The 26,907-nt window shown below is 41.9% G+C and overlaps 2 protein-coding genes across 2 annotated transcripts; both read left to right on the top strand.

Annotated features, from left to right (window-relative positions):
* The first annotated feature begins 1,747 nt into the window (after positions 1–1,747).
* On the top strand, positions 1,748–8,263 carry LOC106608610 (uncharacterized protein C4orf54). Its single transcript, XM_014206640.3, has 2 exons — positions 1,748–6,443; positions 7,765–8,263. The coding sequence occupies exon 1, from the start codon at positions 5,984–5,986 to the stop codon at positions 6,356–6,358; it is 375 nt and encodes a 124-aa protein (XP_014062115.2). The 5' UTR covers positions 1,748–5,983; the 3' UTR covers positions 6,359–6,443; positions 7,765–8,263.
* A 4,390-nt stretch (positions 8,264–12,653) lies between these two features.
* LOC106608635 (uncharacterized) lies at positions 12,654–23,008 on the top strand. Its single transcript, XM_014206704.3, has 3 exons — positions 12,654–12,888; positions 15,298–15,750; positions 21,604–23,008. The coding sequence occupies exons 1-3, from the start codon at positions 12,726–12,728 to the stop codon at positions 22,893–22,895; spliced, it is 1,908 nt and encodes a 635-aa protein (XP_014062179.1). The 5' UTR covers positions 12,654–12,725; the 3' UTR covers positions 22,896–23,008.
* Positions 23,009–26,907: the final 3,899 nt, after the last annotated feature.

Here is a 26,907-nt window from a genome sequence, read left to right as displayed (position 1 = left end):
CGCCGCACATAACAACCGACGTTTAAAATAGCCGTTTTATCATTTCGTCACCATTTCTATGTTTGTGTTCTAGCATGTATTTTAAGAAGGGCAGAAACGGGTCCGTTTCCACACAGAATGCCATCTCTGTTCAACCTCCCGTTCAGGCTTGGACCTGGAGCAAATACATCCATTATAGTAGGCCTAGCTTAAAACCTGTTTGGGCTAGGGGGCAGTATTGAGAATTTTGGAAAAAATATGTGCCCATTTTTAACTGCCTCCTACACCAACTCAGAAGCTAGAATATGCATATTATTGTTCAGGTTTGGATAGAAAACACCCTAAAGTTTCTAAAACTGTTTGAATGGTGTCTGTGAGTATAACAGAACTCCTATGGCATGCAAAAACCTGACAAGGTTTCATGCAGGAAGTGGCCTGTCTGACAAGGAGTCGTGCGTCTTGCATCTGTTTATTGAAGAGTAAGGATCTTAGCTGTAACGTGACAATTCCCAGGGCTCCAATAGGCTCTCAGAACCCGGGAAAAACCTGAACGATGACGAGGCAGCCTCTGGCTGAAACAGATTATCGCCTTATCCAAGTGGCCGATCAGAGGACCATTGAATGAGGCGCGTGCACGATTCGCCCCCGTGGAGAAATTTCATTCGGCTGTTTAGCTTATTGCAGATTCCCGGTCGGAATATTATCGCTTTTCTACGAGATAAATGGCATAAAAATTGGTTTTAAACAGCGGTTGACATGCTTCGAAGTACGGTAATGGAATATTTAGAATTTTTTTGTCACGCCATGCGCCATGCGCGCGACCGTTATTTACCATTCGTATAGTGTCTAGAACGCACGAACAAAACAGAGGATATTTGGATATAACGATGGATTATTTGGGACCAAACCTACATTTGTTATTGAAGTAGAAGTCCTGGGAGTGCATTCTGACGAAGAACAGGAAAGGTAAGAACATTTTTCTTATAGGAAATAGGATTTTGGTGAAGGCTAATCTTGCCGGGTGTCTAAATAGCTAGCCGTGATGGCTGGGCTATGTACTTAGAATATTGCAAAATGTGCTTCATCCGAAAAGCTATTTTAAAATCGGACATATCGAGTGCATAGAGGAGTAATGTATCTATAATTCTTAAAATAATTGTAATGCTTTTTGTGAACGTTTATCGTGAGTAATTTAGCAAACTGTTAGTAAATTCCCCGGAAGTTTGCGGGGTATGCTTTTTCTGAACGTCACATGCTAATGTAAAAAGCTGTTTTTTGATATAAATATGAACTTGATTGAACAGACATGCATGTATTGTATAACATAATGTCCTAGGTGTGTCATCTGATGAAGATCATAAAAGGTTAGTGCTGCATTTAGCTGTGGTTTGGGTTTTTGTGACATTATATGCTAGCTTGAAAAATGGGTGTCTGATTATTTCTGGCTGGGCACTCTCCTGACATAATCTAATGTTTTGCTTTCGTTGTAAAGCCTTTTTGAAATCGGACAGTGTGGTTAGATTAAGGAGAGTCTTGTCTTTAAATAGCTGTAAAATAGTCATATGTTTGAGAAATTGAAGTAATAGTATTTCAAACGATTCAAAAATCGCGCCACTGAATTCAGGTGGCTGTTACGAATTCGTCCCGCCTTGCCCATAGAGGTTAATGCGTTCCTTTTGTTCACGCCTGTGAAAGCGCACACCGGTTCGTAAATAGCTCGTCATTTTTAGATGCTTTGCTTACAATGGCTATGAGTTAGAATATCTGGAGTTCCGGCGTGTCCAATGGCCTCCGAAGTGACAGTCCCGAGCGCCGCTGTCGGCCAGAGGCTAGCGCACAGCAATACCTCCACTAGGAGCCTGTGGTTGGTTCTCTGGACATCAGGGTGTGAAGTAGGAAATCCTGAGGACTTCTATCTCTATTGTTTCTTTTCTATCCCATGCCAAATGTAAAATTGCCAGCATACAAGGTGTGCGTAATGCAATGGAAACAATGGACGCATCCGCGAAGAATCTAACTCACCCAAAGGACACCGACGTAAAAGCGCATACCCGATAGCAAGGATACCACTGGGACGCAAGATGAATCGAAGTACGTTGAATTGAACGATTTACTTAATTTGGATACAGACGTCACGAAAACTGTCCACGTTTCTGTCACCAGTGAAGGAAGTCAAATGTCGACTTGACGCGGGCAACTGGGAGTCGAGCGCAGAAGTAGAAACTCCTGGATACGGAGACATGGCGAGTAAGATGACTGATCATATCAACAGTGATACATTTAAGGAGGATATTGTCGCAAAGGAGTGTGCCAATGGCTATCTATCCGGGTTTCTTCTTCCTGCTGCGCCCAGGTTCCCATTCTGAATGAAAACATTATGGCCAGCACCGAATCACAACAAGACGTTGGTAATGGAGCGCACACCCGAGATTTTACCCCAAAAGAGGACGCAGAAAATACACCTGTTGATGAACAAAATGACAATGAAGATTTACAATACACTGACATGTTAAGCGAGCAAAGTGAATCGGATGATCACGTGAGCTTGGTGCTGTCCGGTGATTGTGATGATTGCGCGCCTTGCAGTAGGGAGGATGAGACTCATCACATAACCACGCACGAGATCCAGCTCTCCGAGCTTTCAGATCACGATGTCGACTATGATATCGAGCAGGGGTGGGATGATAAACAGGTCAACTCTTTTGTCGATGATGCTGCTTTTGACAGTGATGGAACGACGGCAGGGAGAGAGGAGAGGGTGAAAAGCAATCAGGGTCTGGCTAATAGAGGAGCAGCAGTCAGCACTAAGATGGAAAGTGATCTCGGTGACAGGGACAAGGGCGCCATCTCAGAGAAAGGTCTGTCAAAGAAGCAAAAGAATGTTGCAGGGCAGATCCACCTGTCAATCAGAACGACTTCCCGAGTTATAAATAAGCCTAGCAACGTCCAAGAAAATCAAAATAATCTTTATCGTGCCAAGCACGCCGCAGACATGAGTCGCTATGTTTTTAGAGGAGCTGGGGATGCAAATACGGAGAAATTCTGTGATAGCGCTAAGTGTTTTATTGCCTCCCCCGGACGCTTTCACTTTGGTTGCAAATTAAAAGGGAAAGATGTTAACGAGTATTCCAGCGGAGCATCCAGCGCTTTCAGTGATCTTGACGACGCCGATAAGGAAGTGCGAAACTTGACTGCCAGAGCGTTCAAGAGTTTAGCATACCCGTATTTCGATGCCATCAATTTCAGCACCTCCAGCGAGTCCTCCGCTTCCGAGCTGGGGCTGAACAGGTGGTCAACTTTTGTTGACCTTAAATATGGCAACATGAACATGTATCAGAGACGGGGACCGAATATAGGGTCTAATAAAAGTTCTACGTCATCCTCTGAAATTGCTAAGAATAAAGACAATAAAGGATATAAGGGTTTGGTATTGGCTAACACTAAAACGCACCCGAACAAGCTCTTTGCTTTGAATGGCGCCCTTTCTGGTCACTATAACCCATCTTCCGCAGCAAAGAAATGTGAGTTTACGGGGGAATTTGGGCAGGGGCACAGTGGGATTATTACGCTCACAGAAACATTAAATGTTTGTTGTAATGTCACGTCCGGGATGTCTGGGAGTGAAAGGCGCTCAAAATGTGCAAAAAACGCAACAGGATCACGTTCCACAGATGACGTTACCAACACATTGCCAAGCCGCCAGGGGAGTGAGGCCAGCAAGCACCCATGTAATGAAGGGGAAACCATGGAAGACACACACAAGAAAGCAATATTAGCCTCGAGCCTTCTTAAAAATGTAATTTCTAAGAAAATGCAGTTTGAGCAGGAGCGCAAAATGGAGAGGGGGGAGATAAGCGAGCCCTATCACGCGCCATCTCCCTTTCTCAAACAAGAGCCCGAAATTACGCACAGGGAGAGGGATAGGACTACACCAAAGGAGTCTAAGGATTTTCAAAGGCAGAACTCGAAATACTCAGAGGCGAGTTCTGACCTAACTATTGTTTGTGTGGATGAATTAGGGGATTTAGTGGACACCAGCTCATGCGATGCCAAAGACGACTGTCGGAGACAAGACCGTTTAATTATTGCATCAGAAACGAATTTAGAGTCGACAAATGAAGTAGGAATCGATGCTAAAATAGGAGCATTCGAAGCGTCCAAAAGCACGCTGCTACGAAGTCAAAATAGCGCATTCAGATCCTGGAGGGACGGTGAGCTAGAGTTTCAAAAGGAACATAAAAACGATAAAACTCCAGAGGAGAAACCGTCTTCGTCCACCGACAACCAGGGGGAAATGGACTTGTACACCGATCCAGGCAACAGTAAGCTTATCAAAATGACACATTTGCTTGTGCCAAATATCCAACTACTACTATCCAATGAGATAGAAGTTTCAAAACCCCTGCAGACTATGAATTATTTAACCCGCGCGCCCGCGGATCAAGGAGAGGGAGGTGTGAAGTTGGGCACCAACAACACCCTATACGTCGCCGATCCTCGAAGTATTGTTACATCTAAATCGCCGGAAATTAAAATCAGTTTACGGAGTGTAAAAAAAAACAAAGGCGACCCGTTCAACGTTGCAAAGCTGGTGCCTCCCAATATAGGCTGTAACTCAGTCAAACTGATAAAGCCAGGAGACGAGTCCAGGTGCCAAGCGCTCGCTACGGCGTTGAAGGCTGAGTCTTCCGAAAAATTACCACACCTCATGGTCAGAGACATACGAGACCACAGGGCCAAGCTGCAAACACCTATACACCAAGTTAGAGATGTGCGTAAATTGGTTAAAAGTTCTTATCACTTTGTGTCTTTGGATAATAACGCTACCGCCTGCGACTTTCACTCAGATCAGAAACTTTCCAAAAAGGAATCTTATAGAAACCCTTCGTCGCTTTCCCCCATCAAAATAAAGTATCAGTCTGTGAATAGCAATAGCAATGTGAATGGGAAGCAATCTGTAAATCAAACAGAGAATTCTACATTTAAGCTCAACGAGGATTCATTTGAAGTTTTCAGGTCATCACCCCAGCAAGAGGTGGCCAAAAGCGGCATCCGAAGAGCGTCAGGGAGAGTGCCATTAGGCAATACAAAACAACTGAAAGGTGATTCGTCCCAAGGCCCCATTGAGAAAACACCTGACATCGGTGACAAGACAAAACCTGAGTCTAAATTGTCCAACCTGGCTGCCTTGGAGAAATTACAGGATGCAGTCAAAACCATGGAGCGGTTGTATGTTTTTGATAGAAATGAGTGGAAGAGGAAATCCGAGCCACCCTCTATATTATCAGACAGTCATGTGCTCTCTCTCATATCCAGCAAGGAGGATGGGTCAGAGAAGGAGGGAGTGAATGTGGCCAATGCCATGGTGGCCATGCCAACATTTAACATGGACAAGCTCATCTGGAGAGACTCGTACCCAAACTCTGACAAAATCCCACCTGCGATGACCACCTCGCCCAGCTGCAAAACGGCACCACCCAAGCGAAAGGACTGTGTTTAATGACAGCTCCGAGGCTTCAGGAAACCCCACCACGAGTAACAATATCAAGGCACCATCACAGCTACATCATTTTTCACAATCCCCTTACTGCAAAGGCTTCAGCCCAGTGTCTAATACACTCCCAGCAGCTGAGGAACGTGGAGGAGACAGAGAGAGAGAGAGAGGGCAAGGGAGAGGGAGAGGGAAAGGTCCAACAGTGTGGAGGCAGACAGGCCCGTCCAGATCAGCAGTGCCTCTGCCGAGCCTGAAAACTACCTCACTATCCCCGTCAAGTCTCACTACACCAGCGCCAAGCAAGCCGCCGTGTCTGCCGATGGTGGCTATGAGAATACAGCCATTTATACCTTCACCACCACGGGCGCCAAGACCCAGACCCAGACGGCCAGCCCACCTGGTCACGGCGGCGTCCGGAAGCAGGAAGAGACCCGACAGTCCCCACAGAAACGCTCCACCATCGTCATAGATACGAGAGCCCAGGACACGTTAACCGCCACGATCTACCACATGCCCATGGCTCAAAGCATGGCGTCTGCCCAACTTCAGATGTACTGCTTCTCCCCGACCATGGCCCCACAAGCCGTGCCCCACACTCAGAGAAAGATGCTCTTTGACCCCAGCACAGGGAACTACTACCTGGTGGACACCCCTGTCCAGCCGGCCACCTGCCGCCTCTTCGACCCCGAGACGGGCCAGTACGTGGAAGTGCCCATCTCCCAACAGCCCATGTCCCCCGTGCCCATGTCCATGCCCCAAATGCCGCCCGTGCCCATGTCCATGCCCATCTCGCCCTTAGCCCTGAGCCCCAGATCCTACGGCCCCACCTACACGATCTACCCAGGTTTTATGCCCAGGGGTTCTCCAATGGGAAGCAGCCAATGATCAGCATCACCTCCCAGCAGGGGCCCTGCATCATCGCCCCGCCCTCCTTCGATGGGACCACCATGAGCTTTGTGGTGGAGCGTAGGTAAACGGCAGGACGTGTCACATGATACATAAGTGATTTTATTTGAGTAGGCTATCGTAAACCGTACCATGTTGTTCATGTGATTTTTAGCTTTTATTTGCTTCCCAGCAAAACTACTTGACAGACCATAAAGGGAATAGACGTCATTGAACTGTTAAGCCAATAGTGTAGGCATGCCCCAGATAGATATGGAAGTGAACATCAGTAGCATAATTGATAGCATAATTGATAGCATAATTGACATATACAGTATGACAGTATAATTGACCATCTATATAACTTTCACACCACTGTATGTGTCCCTACACTATTGTGTAGTGAATCCATATTGTTATTGGATATTGTCCCAGGTTACTTTTTGTGTCAGGTCTCAGGCTATTTTAAGAGAGGGTTGACGGGTGTTCGGAGTTGAGGAGCACTGTTTTCCCACATCTCCTAGTATACAGTACTAGCTATTTACAGCAATAAAATGAAGGATGATATAAATGAATGAAGACCTGGGCTGGGCCAGGGTGGCGTTGGTTGATGTTTGTTTTGGAAGGGGAAGAGGTATGGCAAGGCCAGTATAGCAAGGGGGGGGGGGGGGGGGGGGGGAATTAAGGCCCTTGGCTGTGGCAGTGCCGGGCTGCAACGGGGCCACCTTTTTATAGGACACAGTCACATAGAAGGGAGAGAGTGAGAAGCGGACCAGTACCTTCAGCACTAAGCCATTACATAAACAAATCATGGGGACATACTAGCGGGGAAGCAAGCGCAGAAGACGGTTAGATTGGGACTTCCCCTACCCAACTAAAAAGTTATATACCAAGTATATTCACCTTGGTTACGGTTATTGACCCACACATGGACTCAGTACCGGGACCCCAGTATAAAGCCTCGTTATTGTTATTTTATTGTGTTACTTTTTTTTACTTTGGTTTATTTAGTAAATATTTTCTTAACTTCATTTTCTTAAAACTGCATTGTTGGTTAAGGGCTTGTAAGTAAGCATTTCACGGTAAGATCTACACCTGTTGTATTTGGTGCATGTGACAAATACAATTTGATTTGATTGATAAAACAAGGGGTATCAATGTTATTTGCTGAACATGTTTGTGTTGTAATTTCTGTGGTTCATTGTTTTTTTGGGAAGGATATTTCCATACATACCGCATTTGTAGCAGTGAATAAGCATGAATGCGGCATGTATGGCTTATTGACTGTTTTATGAATTCCTGTAGGTACCCTTAAAAGTGTTACTGTTTTTTATGTAGGAAACATGATACATTTCCGGTTTGCTAATCCTAATCTCCCATTTCATTGTGTTCTGTGTCCCACACAGGAGTGACTTTTGATGTTTCCAGATGTGTTCTGGACCGTCCAGTGCCACTAATCCTATCGTCTGGACTTTATAGTTCATGCATCCATCACGGTCATCACGGTCATCATGGTTATTAGTCATTTCAACAGACATAGAATTGTTATTGCCTCACCCTTCTCTGAAGTAGATTACCATCCCCTTCTTCTAATCTTAACACCTCTGTGTTAAACTTGGGAGTTTGGTTGACATTTTAAATAGTTAAAAAATATCCACTGGTTAAAGAGATCATTTTGGAGTTTGGCTATGAGGCCCTTCATCTACTGTACCAGAATCAGATGAACCCGTAGATACCATTGTTATGTCTCTGTGTCCAGTATGAAGGAAGTTAGAGGTAGTTTCGCTAACTAATGCTAACTAGCGTTAGCACAATGACTGGAAGTCTATGGGTATCATCCTCTAACTTCCTTCATACTGGATACAAATCCCAAAGTACCCCTTTAATAAAAGCATTTTTTTTTTACCTAGTGCTGTATATTTTGATTTTGATTTATATGATTTTGTGTCCTTTGTGATTTCATAGTGCAATAGTCATGCAATTAAATATAACCACAATTGTACTCACAGGCATTCATGATAATCAATTTAATCTGGACATTGAATTAATAATAGTAATCATAAAAAAAAACATGTATTTTCACGAGAGAAGCATAATTATCAAACCATGCACCATTGGTCATTAAGAAGATTTGCCTTTCAAATCCATTTGTGTGGGACCGTCAGCCTTTGTGTGGGATCCCCACCATCTTTATTCTAGCCCAGCATTAACACCTCTGAGTAAACTAATCAAGGGTTGAGTTATGTTAGGTTTTCTGTGCAAAAATTAGCACTCCCTGAGGGGTCCCTAGGAATGGATTGGGCATCATGTTGTAGACATTTTAACATTGTAGTAAATTAGCAGACACTCTTATCCAGAGTGATTTACATTAGTGAGTGCATACATTTTCTTCATACTGGTCTCCTGTGGCAATCAAACCCACAGCCCTGGAGTTGCAAGTGCCATGCTCAACCAACTGAGTCACGCAGGACCATTAGCTTTTTCTCATTCTCCACTGTGTTCTCTAAATGTATGACTTCCGGGAGGGTGTAGGTTGTCCCATTTAGTTATTTAGCAAGTGCATGAAAGCACACTTGGGCAGCACACTTGAACTCAGTCTTCAGAGTGCAAGGTAGGAGAATAGGACAGGGCTTATGCATCTTTTTGTGTCTTTCTTGACCTTGATCTGAACCTGCACTTGGCTCCCTCCCTTCTCTCCGTCACGGTGCCACCTTCTGTTTGCTATCTCGTTGTTGGTGATTTTAGTTAAGTACAGGATGATCTTATGATATATATTTTTTAAAACCTTTAGCCTACAATTTCCGCTGCCCCACGGAAATGTAATTAACAATACAAAAATCCCATCAAAATCCGTCTATTTAAGCTAGAGATATCTGTTTTTTGCATGGGCTGCGTCTCAATCCACCACATCCGCCGATATGGCACTTCCGCATCTGCGGTGAAAGGTGGCAGAGCTAGAGCAGTGCAATCTCACATTTATGAACTGAAGTTGTGTTTTGGAAATATTTTCTTTCCAGACCCCTATACAGTATATGCAAGCATATTACTGTTTTATATTGATGTGTATAGCAAACCACATGCTTTTGGAACTGCTGGTCAGTCCATCTGTCTCCCTTTATGAGTATGTTTTGGGATTGCTATTTGATATTTCTTATGCAGGATAGCCCACTGACACAATTTAGGGCTCTATTCAATCCGTATCGCGGAAGTTCAGCGTTACAGCGTGATTTAAACTGAAAGACAATGTTCCCACATTAGAGAGAGACTCCATTCAATGTCGGCTCAATCAGAAATTACCTTCACGTTTCTAGCGTGCAATCTGTAACGCTTCAGCAATACAGATTGAATAGAGCCCGTACTTTTATAATTTTACTTGTCTTAATGAATGAAACATTGCTCTGTGAAAAAAATACAATTGATTTGCAGCAGTGGAATGTTTCAGGGTTGTCTAGGGCTGAACGTTTTGTAACCCAGTACATTTTATAGGTTTTGTTGGATAAAAAAAATGTGTCACAATCTTTTGGAGGTGTCATTGTGAAGGGAAGTGTGTGTGCTAACAATCGGACAAAAGGACTAGAGAATGTTGAGGGTATGCACAAGTCTAAAAATAATGGTTGAAAGGAGGAAGAGAGATTGAGAAAAAAAAGAACATTTGTGTCTTTTAAATATTGAGATCTCTCCTTCCACCTGACAATATGGACGTAGAACATGAGAGAAAAAGAAAAGATTAAGATGATTTTTTGTGAAGTAGCAAAGGAATATAATTGGCCTCTACTGGCCACAGGAAATGTAGATAACTAGTGTCAGTTAAAGAAAACAAACACAGCACAGAATACTTTATGGTGGAAAATATGTTGCTACTGCGAATGAATGTGTTTTTGCAAGCAAATATACATTTTGAGAGTTGTTCAATGAATTTGAAATACTTTTCCAGAACTTGTTCTCTTTTTCTTATTTCTTTATGTTATATACAGAACAGAACACATATGTTGTAGTGAGTTTGATTTTAAAGGGGGGCTGAACATTTTTTGGCTTTCTAGCGGGCATGGCGAGCGGGCATTACTGAAGCCAAAAGAGAGTTGTCTTGGGTGTGGTTTGATGTGGATGTTTCTTGGTTGTATAGTTTCCATTCAATCACATCAAACAAGGGCAGTAGTGAGCAGTGACAGCGAGGTAAGCTAAGCTAGCTTTGCTATGGAGAAAAGTTTTGAAGTTGAGGACTTCTCCCCTCCTCCCTTACAAAAAAAGATTACAGTTAGAGTGCAGTATAACAGCAGTATGCTGCAAACACTGTCCAAAATAGCACAATTTTGCAGTGTTACTGCAGTTAGAGTATGTGCTGAAAACTCAGAAATGCATCAGAAATCATCCTTTTTTTGAGAATATCAAGATCCGGATATGGACCTCAGTCAAGAGATATCTGGAATCAATATAGCTTCTTATCTTGAATGTGCTGGAAAAAAAACAGATATGCTATGTACAGTATATAGTTAGTATTTGTCAACATGAAGAGAGAAAATAGGATATCACATACTGTATCTCAGGATATTGAATGAGGCCATAGGAAATGTCCATGTGTGAGATTAGGAGTAATCCCAATTTTATATACAGTATGTCTAAAATACACATCTGGACTCCAAATATGTCAGGATGGTGCATTTCCACAAAAGTCCAAATGTGCATTGGAAATGGTCTGTATTCTATAGAACAGGTATTCCCAAACTGGGCTACGTACACGCAATGCTGTCGGGGCTACGTCAAATAGAAATGTGATTCACATTTTTTTTTAATTATTATAATAATTAAATCTTCACATTTTCAAACAGTCCGTTTATATTTTCCAACGGGGCTATACATTTGGGTGAGGTTTTTTTCTCGCCCGAGTAGCCTCGTTTCACCGCCAAAAATAAAATGAAACCATCTAGTGTTCGGCGAAATAAAAACACAATGTCAAATACAGGTAGCCTAGTCAAATAATTAACATCCAATCACTTTAACCGTTACTCGCGGGAATTCCACTAATAGTCCATATGTAGCCAAACGTAGCTGCTGCTCATTCCGTTTGCTCGAAAATTGATAAATAGTAAGGCCCGCGTCCATAGAGACACATACCAGCTCTTCTGGTAGCACTGCTACTACCAGCAGTACTACACCTGCACCTGTCGACGGCACAAGTTGTTCTGCTTCCACGAGCACATCCAATGCTAACATCAGTAATTCTACATTTGTTGTTAGCCAAGCTGCATGGACACTGACAGTTGTGAATCTGATGCAGCCGAAAAGCTACTGCCCCCTTACCCGGGAAAGCACCGAACAACAGACAGGGACGTTGGACAATCAAAGAGGCGCAAATATGATGAGAACTACATTGATTCGGGGTTCACTTATATTGGGAGTAGTGCCTTTCCTCAGCCACAGTGTGTTATATGTGTAAAAGTACTATCTCACAACTCAATGAAACCTTATTCTTGCACAGACATTTAGAAACAAAACATGCCAATATGAAAAATAAGCCACAGGAGTTTTTTGAGCGAGAATTAAGACGACCTTTGAGTAGTAAGACATGTATGAAAGCAACAGATACCACTAATAAGAACAGGCTAGAAGCGTCTTATATGGTGAGCTACCGAGTGGCTAGGACAGGCAAGCCCCATACTATTGTGGAGGACTTAATACTTCCTGCTGCCGTGGATATGGCTGGGACAATGCTGGGGGGAAAGGCCCAAAAAACTATACAGACAATTTCTTCATCAAACAACACTGTTTCACAACGAATCAGTGACATGGCAGGAGATGTTTTGAAACAATTACTGCTTCACATACAAGCCAGTGAATTCTATGCGTTACAGCTGGATGAGTCAACAGACGTGGCGGGCCTGGCACAGCTCCTGGTATATGTCTGTTACGTTTATGGGGGGGTCAATTAAGGAAGACATCCTCTTCTGCAAACCACTGGAAGCCAGGACAACAGGAGGGGATATTTTTTAAGTACTGGACAGCTTTGTGACATCAAATGGACTTTTGTGGTCAAGATGTGTTGGTATCTGTACTGATAGGGAGACAAAGTGGAGTGGTAACGTGCGTGCAAGTAGTTGACAAGTACAATATGCTAAAAAAATCAGAGAGAGAGAGAGAGAGAGAGAGAGATTTCCTCTGATATTGTGATTGCATTATCTGGTTTAGTTTTAACTTGTCTGTCCCGTGCAGTAAAACTCCATCCACATGGAGCGCCGTGTTGTGTTAATAGGCTCGCCACACGCTGATACAAAGAGAAGAAGAAAATGCGGAACTAAAAGTCATAGTTACGTTTCAACCCTCTTTGACGAAGGCATACTGGCTGAATTCCAAATTCGCAGTCGACTAAAACATGTCTAAACTACAGTCGTTTAGTGTATTTTTAGATGATCGCTTATCGGCGGCCGCTCTTGAGATTTTCGGGGCAGTTGAGAAAACAGTAGAGGAGTACCAGGAAGAGAATGATCGTTTAAGAAGAATGCTGCTGATCACGCCGGAGATAAAACTATGTATAGGTTCGTATGTAGGTCTACTAGCTAGTTATAGTTCTAATAAATTAATACACTGTTTAGGCTAGCGGTGATCATTATTCCATACATTTTTTAAACAGTTATCTACTGTTACTTTTACCGTGAATGGAGAAAAAAAGTGTCTGTCACGAAAATCTGATTGAAATAGCATAACGTTACATATATCTGCACTCAGTTATGACTAAAGGCTGAATTAAATCTAGCTGAGTATCTCACCTCCCCCCATAACATTTAAAACTATATAAATATAAAAATATATATACAAAAATAAGACTCAGAAATATCAAAAAGAAGTAACAAAGACTGATACAAACAAGTTGTAGTATATACATACAAATATAAAAGATAATCGAATTATTACACTATTACCCTATTACTAACAAAAAACACACAAACAAAACTAAATTGCAAAAATCCTATATCACACAAATGCACAAATAGAATAACACACTTATAAAGAAGAGAACCTGATTATTACACTATTGCACTTCAAACAAGAAACACGCAAACTAAATAGCACAACTGCCATCTAAACCCTGACCTTTCTTGCCTTCCTTGATGCAAAGTCATCAATTACATCATCATAAGAAATGTGCCCAGCAATTGCATGGTTAATACTGATGACAGCAAGGCCACTAAGGTGTTCCTGTAACATGGTGGACCTCAGGTAGGATTTGTTGAGCTTTGAAAAGCTCCTCTCAGCTTCAGGTACGGTCACTGGAAGAGTCAGACAAATTCTGAGACTGGTTTTATATTTTTAACGATTTCGCACAAACCAGAAAAAAATGCAACAATATGTCTGTGAAACTATATATTCATAGTATTATGAATTCATTGTGGTATATTTGGTAGCATTTCGTAGTGTGACTGATTCTACTAATTGCATTAGTACTGTACAAAGTTAGAGGTGCGCTATTTGATAGATTCCCCCGTACCCCTACCTTGGGCTTCCAGTGGGGAGACCTGAGCTCAACCTACCAACGCCCCCCTCCCCATCTCATACTTCTGAGTGGGAGACCTTCACAGGCAGTAGCTCACAAACTAGAATCAGGGCGCCCACTCCGACAAGGTTAATTGACCCACAGCCCCACACGGTGACATGATATCATTGACGTGACGTGCAAATGTCACCATTACAATTTTTTGTGTGCGGGCGCCCCGTGCCGCTGCCGTGGGCAGCTGCCCATGTTGCCGACACCTAAATCCGCTACTGCTTAAACCCTTACCATGTAGCAATGTTTGTCCTCTGTTGCGCTCCTTCCTTTGATTGCTGAAATCCATACTTTTTAATAAAAAGTGAATCAAATAGACCCACCGACTGTTTCCTGGTTGAGATTGTATTGGCACATGTGCAATCGCACTTAGTTGGCATCTTAGAGCAACTGTCGATGGTTGTACTTTAGGAAACAATCGTGGTTGTATTTAATTAAGGTTTTATTAAAACGTATGGATTTCAGCAAACAAAGGAAGGAGCGCAACAACAGAGGACAAACATAGGTACATGGTAAGGGTTTAAGATCCATTGTTGAAGTGTCGATGCATAGCGAGTCAGAAGTTCATTTTAAAAACTCTAGTCTGCTCTCAACTCCTCCTGTACTCTGCAATATTACATCATAGCTTCAGATTTGCAATGGTCGATATGCAATAATGTAATCTGTACTTGCATACACTGTTGTAACTTAGGTCATTTGAAGCCTGGCACATTTTCAACCAACCTTTACTTGCCGATACTTCTTTAATGATTCATTGGAAGGCACTGCAGTGTCTTATTAATGAGGGGATTAGATTAAACTATGTCCCTTCACGTGACTAGGCGAAGCCGGTGAGGGAGGCGCACCCTGCTCAAATCAAACAGTAGCGTAATCTGTGCTGCTCGGTCATATTGTCAACAATGCGGCATAATGCATCGTTTATAAACATCGTTCTATAAAATAAATGTCAAACTAGTTTTCATTGGGAAGGCAGGTAAAGCGTTTTTATCCAAATAAATCACTTTAGCATGTGAAAACACTACTCATTAAGCGCCTATCAGAGTCCAAAAGGATGTTCCTGTCCACCCAGCAGTGTTCTAGAATATGGATCTGTTTGCTCTAATTCTCAGAGCACCTCACACAATTTCCAACCGTCACCACATTAATAAAATGAATAGGAGTCGTGTTGGTTGGGACACAGTGGTGACAGAGCGGGACAGATATGTCACAATGGAGGTCAATCGTGGCTTTGGACTCTGAATTGCGCATTACTCCACATGCTCCTACGTCACTTTTCTTTTGAGGCAACTTCGCCTTAGGCCAGAGCGGGCCACCAGGCTTACGGCTGGGGTGTAGCCCGGTTCCAAAAGGAATGCTGTCACTTTATATAGATAACCTCTGCTCCTCCTCTCCTCCTCTCCAGACTCCTTGCAGCCCTCTCTCACCATCTCTGAAGAGGAGGTTCTCCCTGAGCAGCAGCACTGTGATCAGGAGTGGAGCCCCAGTCTGAGGCAGGAGGAACCAGAGCCCACACAGATTAAAGAGGAACAGGAGGAACTCAGGACCAGTCAGGAGGAAGAGCATCTTCGGCTCTTTGATACCAACGACTCCATATTCACGCCTTCCTGTGTGAAAAGTGAATGTGATCAGGAGGACCCATGTCAAGAAGCCATACTAGCTGAATACCCAACTCTCAGTCTACTGAAAATGTCTAAACTAAAGTTATTTAGTGTGTTTTTAAATGAGCGTTTAACGGCGTCTGCTGCTGTCGAGATTTTTGGGGCAGTAGAGAAAACGGTAGCTGATTACCAGGAGGAGAATGATAGGCTACGGAGACTGCTGCGGCTCACCCCAGAGATAAAATTACGTAGAATAGGTTTGTATGCAGATCTACCAATGTCTAACTACAGTTGTAGTCAATTCATAAACTGTTTAGGCTTTCAGTGATCACAATTTCAAAAAAAAGTAAAAGTCGTTTTTACTTTTGCCGTGAATGGATAAAAGTAGCACCGAAGTGCCAATGCTTCCCTCGCTTGGACAGCAGCGTCACACATTTTTCCATTGACGAATGTTGAATACAATTACATTTGAAGTTACTTCCCGAAAGTCCTTTTGTTGCCCTTCTGATTCCAATGCTACATTGGAGTTACTCAAGGTCCCTCTGGGATTTTTCTGCCATTGTAATCCTTGGGCGTGCCGCCTAAGTGTTTTTTTTATGTTCTCTTAAATTCAAACAGTGTGTTATTTAAAATAAAATAAAAAAATCAGGATCTAAAATGCTAGGGAACTAGCTTTAAAACTGCAAAGAATATGTAGAATTGCAGGAAATTTGCTTAGAAATGCACACATTTCTCTACACCGCCAAGATGGGGGCCTCTAAAATGTAGTCGGGCCAACCGGGCTCATTGCCACGCCCACCACCTAAGCCCCTTTTTTATCCAGAAACAACCCTGCCTTTTGATTAGCTGAGGATGATGATTTGATCAAGTGTGAAACGCTTTATCTAGAAACAATGGATTGCGATACGGTTTTGGAAACCTTGAACACTCAATTTAATAATAATCCAACATAACTTTACCACAGCTTTGAGGTGATATACAGTTGAAGTTGGAAGTTTACATACACTTAGGTTGGAGTCATTAAAACTCGTTTTTCAACCACTTCACAAAATTCTTGTTAACAAACTATAGTTTTGGCAAGTCGGTTAGGACATCTACTTTGTGCATGACACAAGTAATTTTTCCAACAATTGTTTACAGACAGATTATTTCACTTATAATTCACTGTATCACAATTCCAGTGGGTCAGAAGTTTACATACACTAAGTTGACTGTGCCTTTAAACAGCTTGGAAAATTCCAGAAAATGATGTCATGGCTTTAGAAGCTTCTGATAGGCTAATTGACATTTGAGTCAATTGGAGGTGTACCTGTGGATGTATTTCAAGGCCTACCTTCAAACTAAGTGCCTCTTTGCTTGACATCAGGGGAAAATCAAAAGAAATCAGCCAAGACCTCAGAAAAAAAATTGTAGACCTCCACAAGTCTGGTTCATCCTTGGGAGCAATTTCCAAACGCCTGAAGGTACCACCTTCATCTGTACAAACAATAGTACGCAAGTATAAACACCATGGGACCACGCAACCATCATAACGCTCAGGAAGGAGATGTGTTCTGTCTCCTAGAGATGAACGTACTTTGGTGCAGAAAGTGCAAATCAATCCCAGAACAACAGTAAAGGACCTTGTGAAGATGCTGGAGGAAATAGGTATAAAAGTATCTATATCCACAGTAAAACGAGTTCTATATCGACATAACCTGAAAGGCCGCTCAGCAAGGAAGAAGTCACTGCTCCAAAACCGCCATAAAAAAGCCAGACTACGGTTTGCAACTGCACATGGGAACAAAGATCGTACTTTTTGGAGAAATGTCCTCTGGTCTGATGAAACAAAAATAGAACTGTTTGGCCATAATGACCATCGTTATTTTTGGAAGAAAAGGGGGGAGACTTGCAAGCCGAAGAACATCATCCTAACCGTGAAGCATGGGGGTGGCAGCATCATGTTGTGGGGGTGCTTTGCTGCAGCAGGTACTAGTGCACTTCTCAAAATAGATGGCATCATGAGGAAGGGAAATTATGTGGATATATTGAAGCAACATCTCAAGACATCAGTCAGGAAGTTAAAGCTTGGTCGCAAATGGGTCTTCCAAATAGACATTGACCCCAAGCATACTTCCAAAGTTGTGGCAAAATGGCTTAAGGACAACAAAGTCAAGGTATTGGAGTGGCCATCAAAAAGCCCTGACCTCAATCCTATATAAAATTTGTGGGCAGAACTGAAAAAGCGCGTGCAAGCAAGGAGGCCTACAAACCTGACTCAGTTACACCAGCTCTGTCAGGAGGAATGGCCCAAAATTCACCCAACTTATTGTGGGAAGCTTGTGGAAGGCTACTCAAAATGTTTGACCCAGGTTAAACAATTTAAAGGCAATGCTACCAAATAGTAATTGAGTGTATGTAAACTTCTGACCTACTGGGAATGTGATGAATGAAATAAAAGCTGATATAAATCATTGTCTCTACTATTATTCTGACATTTCACATTCTTAAAATAAAGTGGTGATTCTAACTGACTTAAGACAGGGAATTTTTACTAGGATTAAATGTCAGGAATTGTGTTTCATATTCTTAACGATTTCGCACAAACCAGAAAAAAATGCAACAATATGTCTGTGAAACTATATATTCATAGTATTATGAATTCATTGTGGTATATTTGGTAGCATTTCGTAGTGTGACTGATTCTACTAAAACTGAGTTTAAATGTATTTGGCTAAGGTGTATGTAAACTTCCGACTTCAACTGTATATATATAATTTTTTTGCCTCCCTTGTTTCCATTAGCTAAGGAAGCATCATAGTTCAGGTAAATGTGCAATGGAAAACACCATCTTTTGTATTTTATAAAATAATTTTGGGGTAATATGAAAGTAAAGTTTCTAAGGTTTCCAAAACTGTATTGAAAGTGAGGACAAATAATGGTCAGAGAGTGTTGGGACTTTCGTACACATTGGCTTCGGTGTGTTTCATAGTAGGCAATAGGAGTGAGAACCCAAGCCATATGTGGCTTGTGTGAATGAGAGCAAATAGCTAGATATCTTCACTCAGACATGTCTAAAGGCTGTATACAGTGCCTAGTGATGGTCTCCACACCCCGTCCACAGTCATCACCTTCCTCTATGATATACAGTCACTAGTGAAAGTCTACACATTTTGCTGCCTTAAAATTAAATCTAAAAAGGGATTACATTACATGTGTTTCCCTACAGATCTACACAATCTATTCCAAGGAAAGAAAAGTATAGACAGTTGTCAAAATTGTTGGCAGGTTTTCCTTTAACTTTTAACCAGGGCTTTCCTCCTTTTTAAATGTATTTTGATCCTGACAAACTCCCCAGTCCCTGCCAGTGACACACATACCCATAACATGATGCTGTCACTGCAATACTTGAAAATACAGAGGATCAACAACATTGCATTCACTCCACATTACTGGCCTGTATGACAAAATGAATGTAAGAAAGCCTGTGTTAAAATCCACTCCAAATCATCCATTCTTTTTGCAACAAGGCCGTTAAATAATACTGTAAAAAAATATATAGCAAGGAAATTAACGTTTTGGGCCAAATTAATAAGTACAGTTTGGGTCAAATCCAATATAACACAACACAGAGTGAAACACATTTTCTAGTATTGTGGTGGGGTATGCTTGTTATGGGAATGCATTTCATCGGCACAGACTGCATAGTTTGTCAGAATCAAAATAAATATTAAAGGAACAAAGCACATTTAAAAAGTTAGAGAAACACCTGCCGTAGTCTTCCGAAAACCTAACCTGGAATAGAGATTTACATTTTTCAGTGGGACAATTACACAAATGTGAATGCCAAAGACAACAGAATGGCTTTCCAAGAGGTGTTGCGTGTTCCTGAATGGTCCAGTCACAGTCCTGACTTACATCTGCTTGAAAATCAGAGACACGGTTTGAATATTGCTGTTCATCAATGATTCCCAAACACAATTGACTGAGCTTGAGCACTTTTTGACAGAAACAATAGATATATGTTGCCCTAAGAGTTGTGCAAAGTTGGTAGAATCTGATTCAAAATTATTCACAGCTGTAATGGCTGCCAAATGTGCTTCCACCAAGTATTAACTCTTCAATGTGAAGACATTCACATCTTAATGTTTTATTCATTTGGAAAATGTTCTATAATCTTCTTTCATTTTGGAGTAGGTTGTGTATATCGGTAGTAAAAACAAAAATGTAATCTAATCCCTTTTTGGATTTAATTTCAAGACATCAACATTTGAAAACTGTTCAAGGGGTATGTAGACTTTCACTAGTGTCTGTATACCGTAGAGATATACAGTACCAGTCAAAAGTATGGACACCTTCTCATTCCAGGGTTTTTCTTTATTTTTACTATCTTCTACATTGTAGAATAATACTGAAGACATCAAAACTATAAAATAAAACATGGAGTCAAGTAGAAACTAAAGTGTTAAACAAATCTCTATTTGAGATTCTTCAAAGTAGCCACCCTTTGCCTTGATGACAGCTTGGCACACTCTTGGCATTCTCTCAACCAGCTTCATGAGGTCGTCACCTTGAATGCATTTCAATTAACAGCTGTGCCTTGTTAAAAGTTAATTTGAGGAATTTCTTTCCTTAATCTGCGTTTGAGCCAATCAGTTGTGTTGTGACAAGGTATGGGTGGTATACAGAAGATAGCCCTATTTGGTAAAAGACCAAGTCCATGTTATGGCAAGAACAGCTCAAATAAGCAAAGAGAAATGACAGTCCATCATTACTTTAAGACATTAGGGCTCCCGAGTGGCGCAGGGGTCTCGGTGCTAGAGGTGTCACTACAGACACCCTGGTTCAAATCCAGGCTGTATCACAACCAGCCGTGATTCGGTGTCCCATAGGGCGGCGCACAATTTGGCTGTCATTGTAAATAAGAATTTGTTCTTAACTGACTTGCCTAGTTAAATAAAGGTTACATTTAAAACATTTTTTAAAGTGAAGGTCAGTCAATCTGGAACATTTCAAGAACTTTGAGTTTCTTCAAGTGCAGTTGCAAAATCCATCAAGCACTATGATGAAACTGGCTCTCATGAGGACAGCCACAGGAAAGGAAGACCCAGTGTTACCTCTGCTGCAGAGGAAAAGTTCATTAGAGTTACCTGCCTCAGAAATTGCAGCCCAAATAAATTCTTGACAGAGTTCAAGTAACAGACACATCTCAACATCAACTCTTCATAGGAGACTGTGTGAATCAGGCCTTCATGGTTGAATTGCTGCAAAGAAACCACTACTAAAGGACACCAATAAGAAGAAGAGTCTTGCTTGGGCCAAGAAACACGAGCAAAGGACATTAGACCAGTGTAAATCTGTCCTTTGGTCTGATTAGTCTAAATTTGAGATTTTTGGTTCCACCGCCGTGTCTTTGTGAGACACAGAGTAGGTGAACAGATGATCTATGCATGTGTGGTTTCCACCGTGAAGCATGGAGGAAGAGGTGTGATGGTGTGGGTTGCTTTGCTGGTGACAATGTCTGTGATTTATTTAGAATTCAAGGCACACTTAACCAGCATGGCTACCACAGCATTCTGCAGCGATACGCCATCCCATCTGGTTTGCACTTAGTGGGACAATCATTTGTTTTTCAACAGGACAATGACCCAACACACCTCCAGGCTGTGTAAGGACTATTTGACCAAGGAAAGTGATGGAGTGCTGCATCAGATGACCTGGCCTCCACAATCACCCGACCTCAACCCAATTGAGATGGTTTGGGATGAGTTGGAGCGCAGAGTGAAGGAAAAGCAGCCAACAAGTGCTCAGCATATGTCGGAACTCCCTCAAGACTGTTGGAAAAGCATTTCAGGTGAAGCTGGTTGAGAGAATGCCAAGAGTGTGCAAAGCTGTCATCAAGGCAAAGAGTGGCTACTTTGAAGACTCTAAAATATATTTGTTTAACACGTCTTTGGTTACTACATGATTTCATATGTGTTATTTCATAGTTTTGTTGTCTTCTATTATTCTACAAACCCTTGAATGAGTAGGTGTGTCCAAACTTTTGACTGGTACTGTATATACTTCTAGTGTTCGATTTAATTCTGTGGTATATAGATAACCTTTGCTCCTCCTCTCCTTCCCTCCAGACTCCCTCCAATCCTCTCTCGCTGTCTCTGAAGAGGAGATTCCCTCTGAGCAGCAGCACTGTAAGCAGGAGTGGAGCCTCTGTTTGGGGCAGGAGGAACCAGAGCCCACACAGATTAAAGAGGAACAGGAGGAACTCAGGACCAGTCAAGAGGAAGAGCAGCTTCAATGGCTCTTTGATGCGGAAGACTCCATATTCACTCCTCCCTGTGTGAAAAGTGAATGTGATCAGGAGGACCCACATTGGTTCTTGACTCCTCCCCAAACCCAGACTGTGGAGAACAGAGAGAGTGACTCTAAACCAGTGAATCTCAGACCTTTTGGCACTGTGACTTACCTAAAGGGTCTAGACACTTCCTGTGACCCTCCAGATAATCAAAACAATGCCTCCAGCCACAACTCAGACATAAGCAGCGACCGGGTCGGACTGAACAGCAGCCCTTTATTGGATTCCAGCTCACCATTGAATCCAAACCCATCAATGGGGGAACACTGTTTGAAGCTCAGCACCACGTCTAGAAAAATTCACTGCTGCCGTGTCTGTGGTGAAGCGTTTGCTCTAAAAGCTGACCTGCAGAGGCATGTGACTCTAGCCAAGAAAAGACTCAGTGAATGCCACTTCTGCAATAAATGTTATAACTCCATCTGTAAACTGAAGGCCCATGTCAGACTCTGTCACAGTGGGAAACACTGCACCTGCCCCGTTTGTGGCAAGACCTTCAAATACAAAAAAGATCTGTCCAGGCACATGAGGATTCACACAGGAGAGAAATCATTCCACTGTGGTGACTGTGGAAAAAGCTTTAGTCAGAAGGGAGACCTAAATAAGCATATACGGACTCACACAGGAGAGAAACCATTTAGCTGTCGTGACTGTGGGAAAAGCTTCAGTCTCAAGGAGAACCTAACCAAGCATACACTGACTCACACAGGAGAGAAATATTTTAGCTGTGGTGACTGTGGGAAAAGCTTCAGTCAGAAGGGGGACCTAAGTAGGCACATACTGACTCACACAGAAGAGAAACCATTCATCTGCGGTGACTGTGGGAAAAGCTTCCGTCGTAAGGATAACCTAACAGATCATGTTCGGAGTCACACAGGAGAGAAACCATTTAGCTGTGTTGACTGTGGGAAAAGCTTCAGTGCCAAGGGGAACCTAAACGTTCATAAATTGACTCATACAGGAGAGAAACAACATGGCTGCTCAGTCTGTGGTAAAAGATTCACTAAGAAGGCTTCTCTGCTGACACATGTGAAAAACATCCACAAAGCAAGAAGACAAGACAAAAAATGAACGAAGAAAGAAAATTAGGACATAGATACAGAGAGTAGGTTTTCAAATTTGTACAATAAATGCATTATGTGGGTGGAATACTGTATCCACACAGAATAAAACAATAAAAGCCCTGTGATTGTAGTGACTGCCCATTACTGCTTGTCAATTATCAACCATTTATAGACATTACATATTTGTTTTTCATAAATGAATTGCAAGAAGCAGGCAGTAACTCTTTATATACACACACCTCACCAAATGCATTACCATGCATTACAGTGATGTCAATAATTAGTTTACTTGTCTAACTTTTGCGTTGTCCTGTCAAGCCATTTGGGCAAGATAAAGTTGTCACTTGGCCAGTGTAACTTGATTGGCGGCTATGGGTGCCTACTCTTGCCTATGATTAGCCAACTTTATGGAGGAGCTGTCAGATTATACGTCTGTCGACAGTGATGAAGTCAATGTCCTATTAATTTGATGTTGAAAAGTGGTGAAGTATTCTTTAAAGGATTGACTAACAGTAGTACTATTATAACTAACAAGACTGAACTGTACCTAGGTCATCAGCAAGAAGTCCTTAACTGCGCTCTCCCTCTTGCACCAATCAAAGAGCTGCATGGCCACAAAGTTTCAAATCCCAATCAGGAGCAGCATCCTGGGAAGAGACAGAGACAAATGGCATCTTAAAAAGCAGGCGTTTACGTCAGATAGCATATCACGTAGTATTAAGTCATGTTTTGCCGAGCATATACCACAAAATATGAAGTCATGTTTTTTTCACATGGAAGCCTTGAGCCTATCATATTTACTTCACACAAAGTTGGTCCACAAGAGACCGAATGCAGTTCTCATCAGAACTGAAAATTCAATCTGGTCTGACCCAAGTCCGGTGAGCTGAAAGGCGGAGCACTGGCCCGTCACCACAGAAATTAAATGAGCCCGAAAAAAGGCTGATTTCTAGAAAACAGTAGGCTATATTGATGTAAACTGGTGTTGAGAACAACGAGGCGGAGGTGGGCGTGTGAAGATATGAGGAAACAGTCATTGGGCCTAGAAAAAACGCAGAGGAAAACTCACATTAGTTAACTGAATGATGAAAATATTGGAATAAAGTTGGCTAATGCAATTGAAGGCATGTATCAAATTCTTGCATATACTGAAACTCCCAGTCATATATAACCGTTATACTAATTTAAAGAAATAGTTGTGTGTGGTCAGCACCGTTTTGATTGGGACAGCGCCATCGCTCTGCTTTGAGACAAGCGTGGGGATAATAAATCAATCAATGTCAGATCTTTGTTTCCACTGAATCTCCGTTTGGATATTTGATAACAATTAGGTTGGGAAAATGTTAGTTAAATTGAGCTGAATGCTAATGATCAATTGATCAGTACATTTTATACAAGTGGATTTTGCTCTTCACTCGCGTTAGTAGCCTGTCCTACTCCCAACAAAAAGCCTGTGATTTGCCTGATAACCAATGTGATTTTATTTCAATGAATCTCTGTCTGAATATTTGGTTAATTGATCTCTGGTCGGACAAGTGGAAGTGTTAGCTCATTTATTCGTTGGCTCGTCTATCAATGATCAGAAACATTTACCATTGTAACGGCCGTCGTCAGAATTAGACCAAGGTGCAGCGGAGGATGTGTTCATCATTAGAATTTTAATTCAAAAAGAGAACACTTTACAAAAACGACCAGAAACAGTCCTGTCAGGAAAACACACTAACAGAATACAATTACCCACAAAACCCAAAGGAAAAACATGCTTCTTATGTGTGACTCCCAATCAGCAACAACGAACTTCAGCTGTGCCTGATTGGGAGCCACACACGGCCCAAAACAAAGAAATACAAAAACATAGAAAAAGGAACATAGAACGCCCACCCAATGTAACACCCTGGCCTAACCAAAATAAAGAACAAAAACCCCTATCTATGGCCAGGGCGGTACAACCATGCAATAATGTAACCTGAATCAATCTACTGACTCGCGTAGTAGCCTTATAAGCATATACCAAGCTTTTTATTTTGAAAGCCTTTTAATTCAGCTTGTGTCATGCTAATGTTGCTTTTTGTGACAGGCTGAAACAACTTTAAAGATGACGACCACAACATGTAAAATCCTCTAAAGTTCTTGCGAGGAACCTGCACCTCTATGTCAACAGAGCTCGGTGCTTAGCACCGGATGTATGTATTAGGTTATGAAATCCAACTTTTTGGATATAATGTTAAAATTATAAACTGGGTGGTTCGAGCCCTGAATGCTGGTTGGCTGAAAGCCGTACGGGTATGACAAAACATTTATTTTCACTGCTCTAATTACGTTGGTAGCCGGTTAATAATAGCAATAAGGCACCTCGGGGGTTTGTGGTATATGGTGGATATACCTTGACTAAGGGCTGTATCCAGGCACTCCACGCGAACAGCCCTTAGCCGTGGTATATTGGCATATTCCACACCCCCCCGGACCTTATTGCATGAGTATATGTTAGAGGAAGACCCCACTGAACGACTAATAACATGAATAATCATATTTGGATTGGTAACATATATTTCATAAGGAAGTTCAATTTCATCAAGGTTGGGGTTTTACTACAAGGTACAAACCAGTTAACAGTCGACGCCTTAAGTGCGTTGTGTACGAGTGCATACTGTGTTTTACGTGCACTTCACTGTTTTTCCAGTACCAATTCAATAGCATTCTTAATTTCTCCTGATTTCTCCTGATAACTGCATTCTCTGGTTTAGTTATAGCTGGTCTGTGCCTTCCAGTAAAACCCATCCATATTTTGATAAACTATGAGTGAGAAAACGGTTCTAATTAGTAATGTGATGATCATTTATTGCATGAACTGAATTGGAAAACGCATTGAAACAGATGATTATTGATAACTGAAACAGCTTGGAGCGGATGTGGCAGCCCCCAAACACGTTTCAGTCGACTGAGAGTTGGGAATTCAGCTTGTTTGCCTTCGTCAACGAGGGAAGAATGGTAGTCACAAACAAAAACCCTCATTAAAAAAAACACTCTGACTTTTACTTCTGCATTGTCTTCTTCTTCTGTTTGCATCAGCGGGTGGCGAGCCCATAAATATAACACAGTGCCCCATGTGGATGGGGTTTTTCTGCACGGTACAGGGACCAGTCATAACTACAAGATATGCACTTAAAACACAGTATGCGCTCATACACAATGCACTTATCAGGAGTCGACTGTTAATCATTACTTCCCAAAATAAACAATATCATGAATGAGCAGCACTTGGTCAAACTATATGAGAAATACCCTTGGACAAATGCAAGGACATCTTTTCTGGAAAGCACTTTTTTTATTTTTATGTATCAATAACATCAATCACACCATTCTCTCACCCTGAGAAACATTCCAAAAACAAACAACCAGGAATTCCAGTTTCTTATGGCTTGAAGACATCAACAGTCTTTTAACAGCAGGCCTGATTCCCATCATACTGTGTATTCATGTTTGATCATTACCTCATCATTCAAATCAAATCAAACTTTATTCACATTATTCACATAGAACATTTTACAAAAGTAAATCCATCACACAGCTATTCATCTGAAACACACAGTATGAATGATTCAGAGTTGCTTTGCTTTCCTAAAAGTATTGTCCACATCCTGCCTTTTTACTCCCATCTTCTGACAGAAGATCTCTTAGCCCTAATTTCTTTCAGTTTTGTCCAGTTTTCTTACTTTGGGGGGAGCTAGGATCCAATAGTGGGCTAGGATGCAATGGTGGGCTTCTGTCAAGTCCTACTGGGTCTCTGCTTAAGGATGAGAGGTGGCTGGAGGTATTGTTTTGATTATCTGGAGGTTCACAGGGAATGTCGAGACCCTTTAGGTTGGTCACAGTGCCAAAAGGTTTGAGATCCACTGGTTTAGAGTCACTCTCTCTGTTCTCCACAGTCTGAGTTTGGGGAAGAGTCAAGGACTGAAGTGTGTCCTCTTGATCACATTCACTTTTCACACAGGAAGGAGTGAATATAAACTCTATGATAT

This window comes from Salmo salar, chromosome 07 (assembly GCF_965601325.2).
Source record: "Salmo salar chromosome 07, fSalSal1, whole genome shotgun sequence".
NCBI classification, from domain to species: domain Eukaryota; kingdom Metazoa; phylum Chordata; class Actinopteri; order Salmoniformes; family Salmonidae; genus Salmo; species Salmo salar.
Note: the sequence above shows the minus strand (reverse complement) of the source record. Positions and strands in the feature narration are given on the sequence as shown.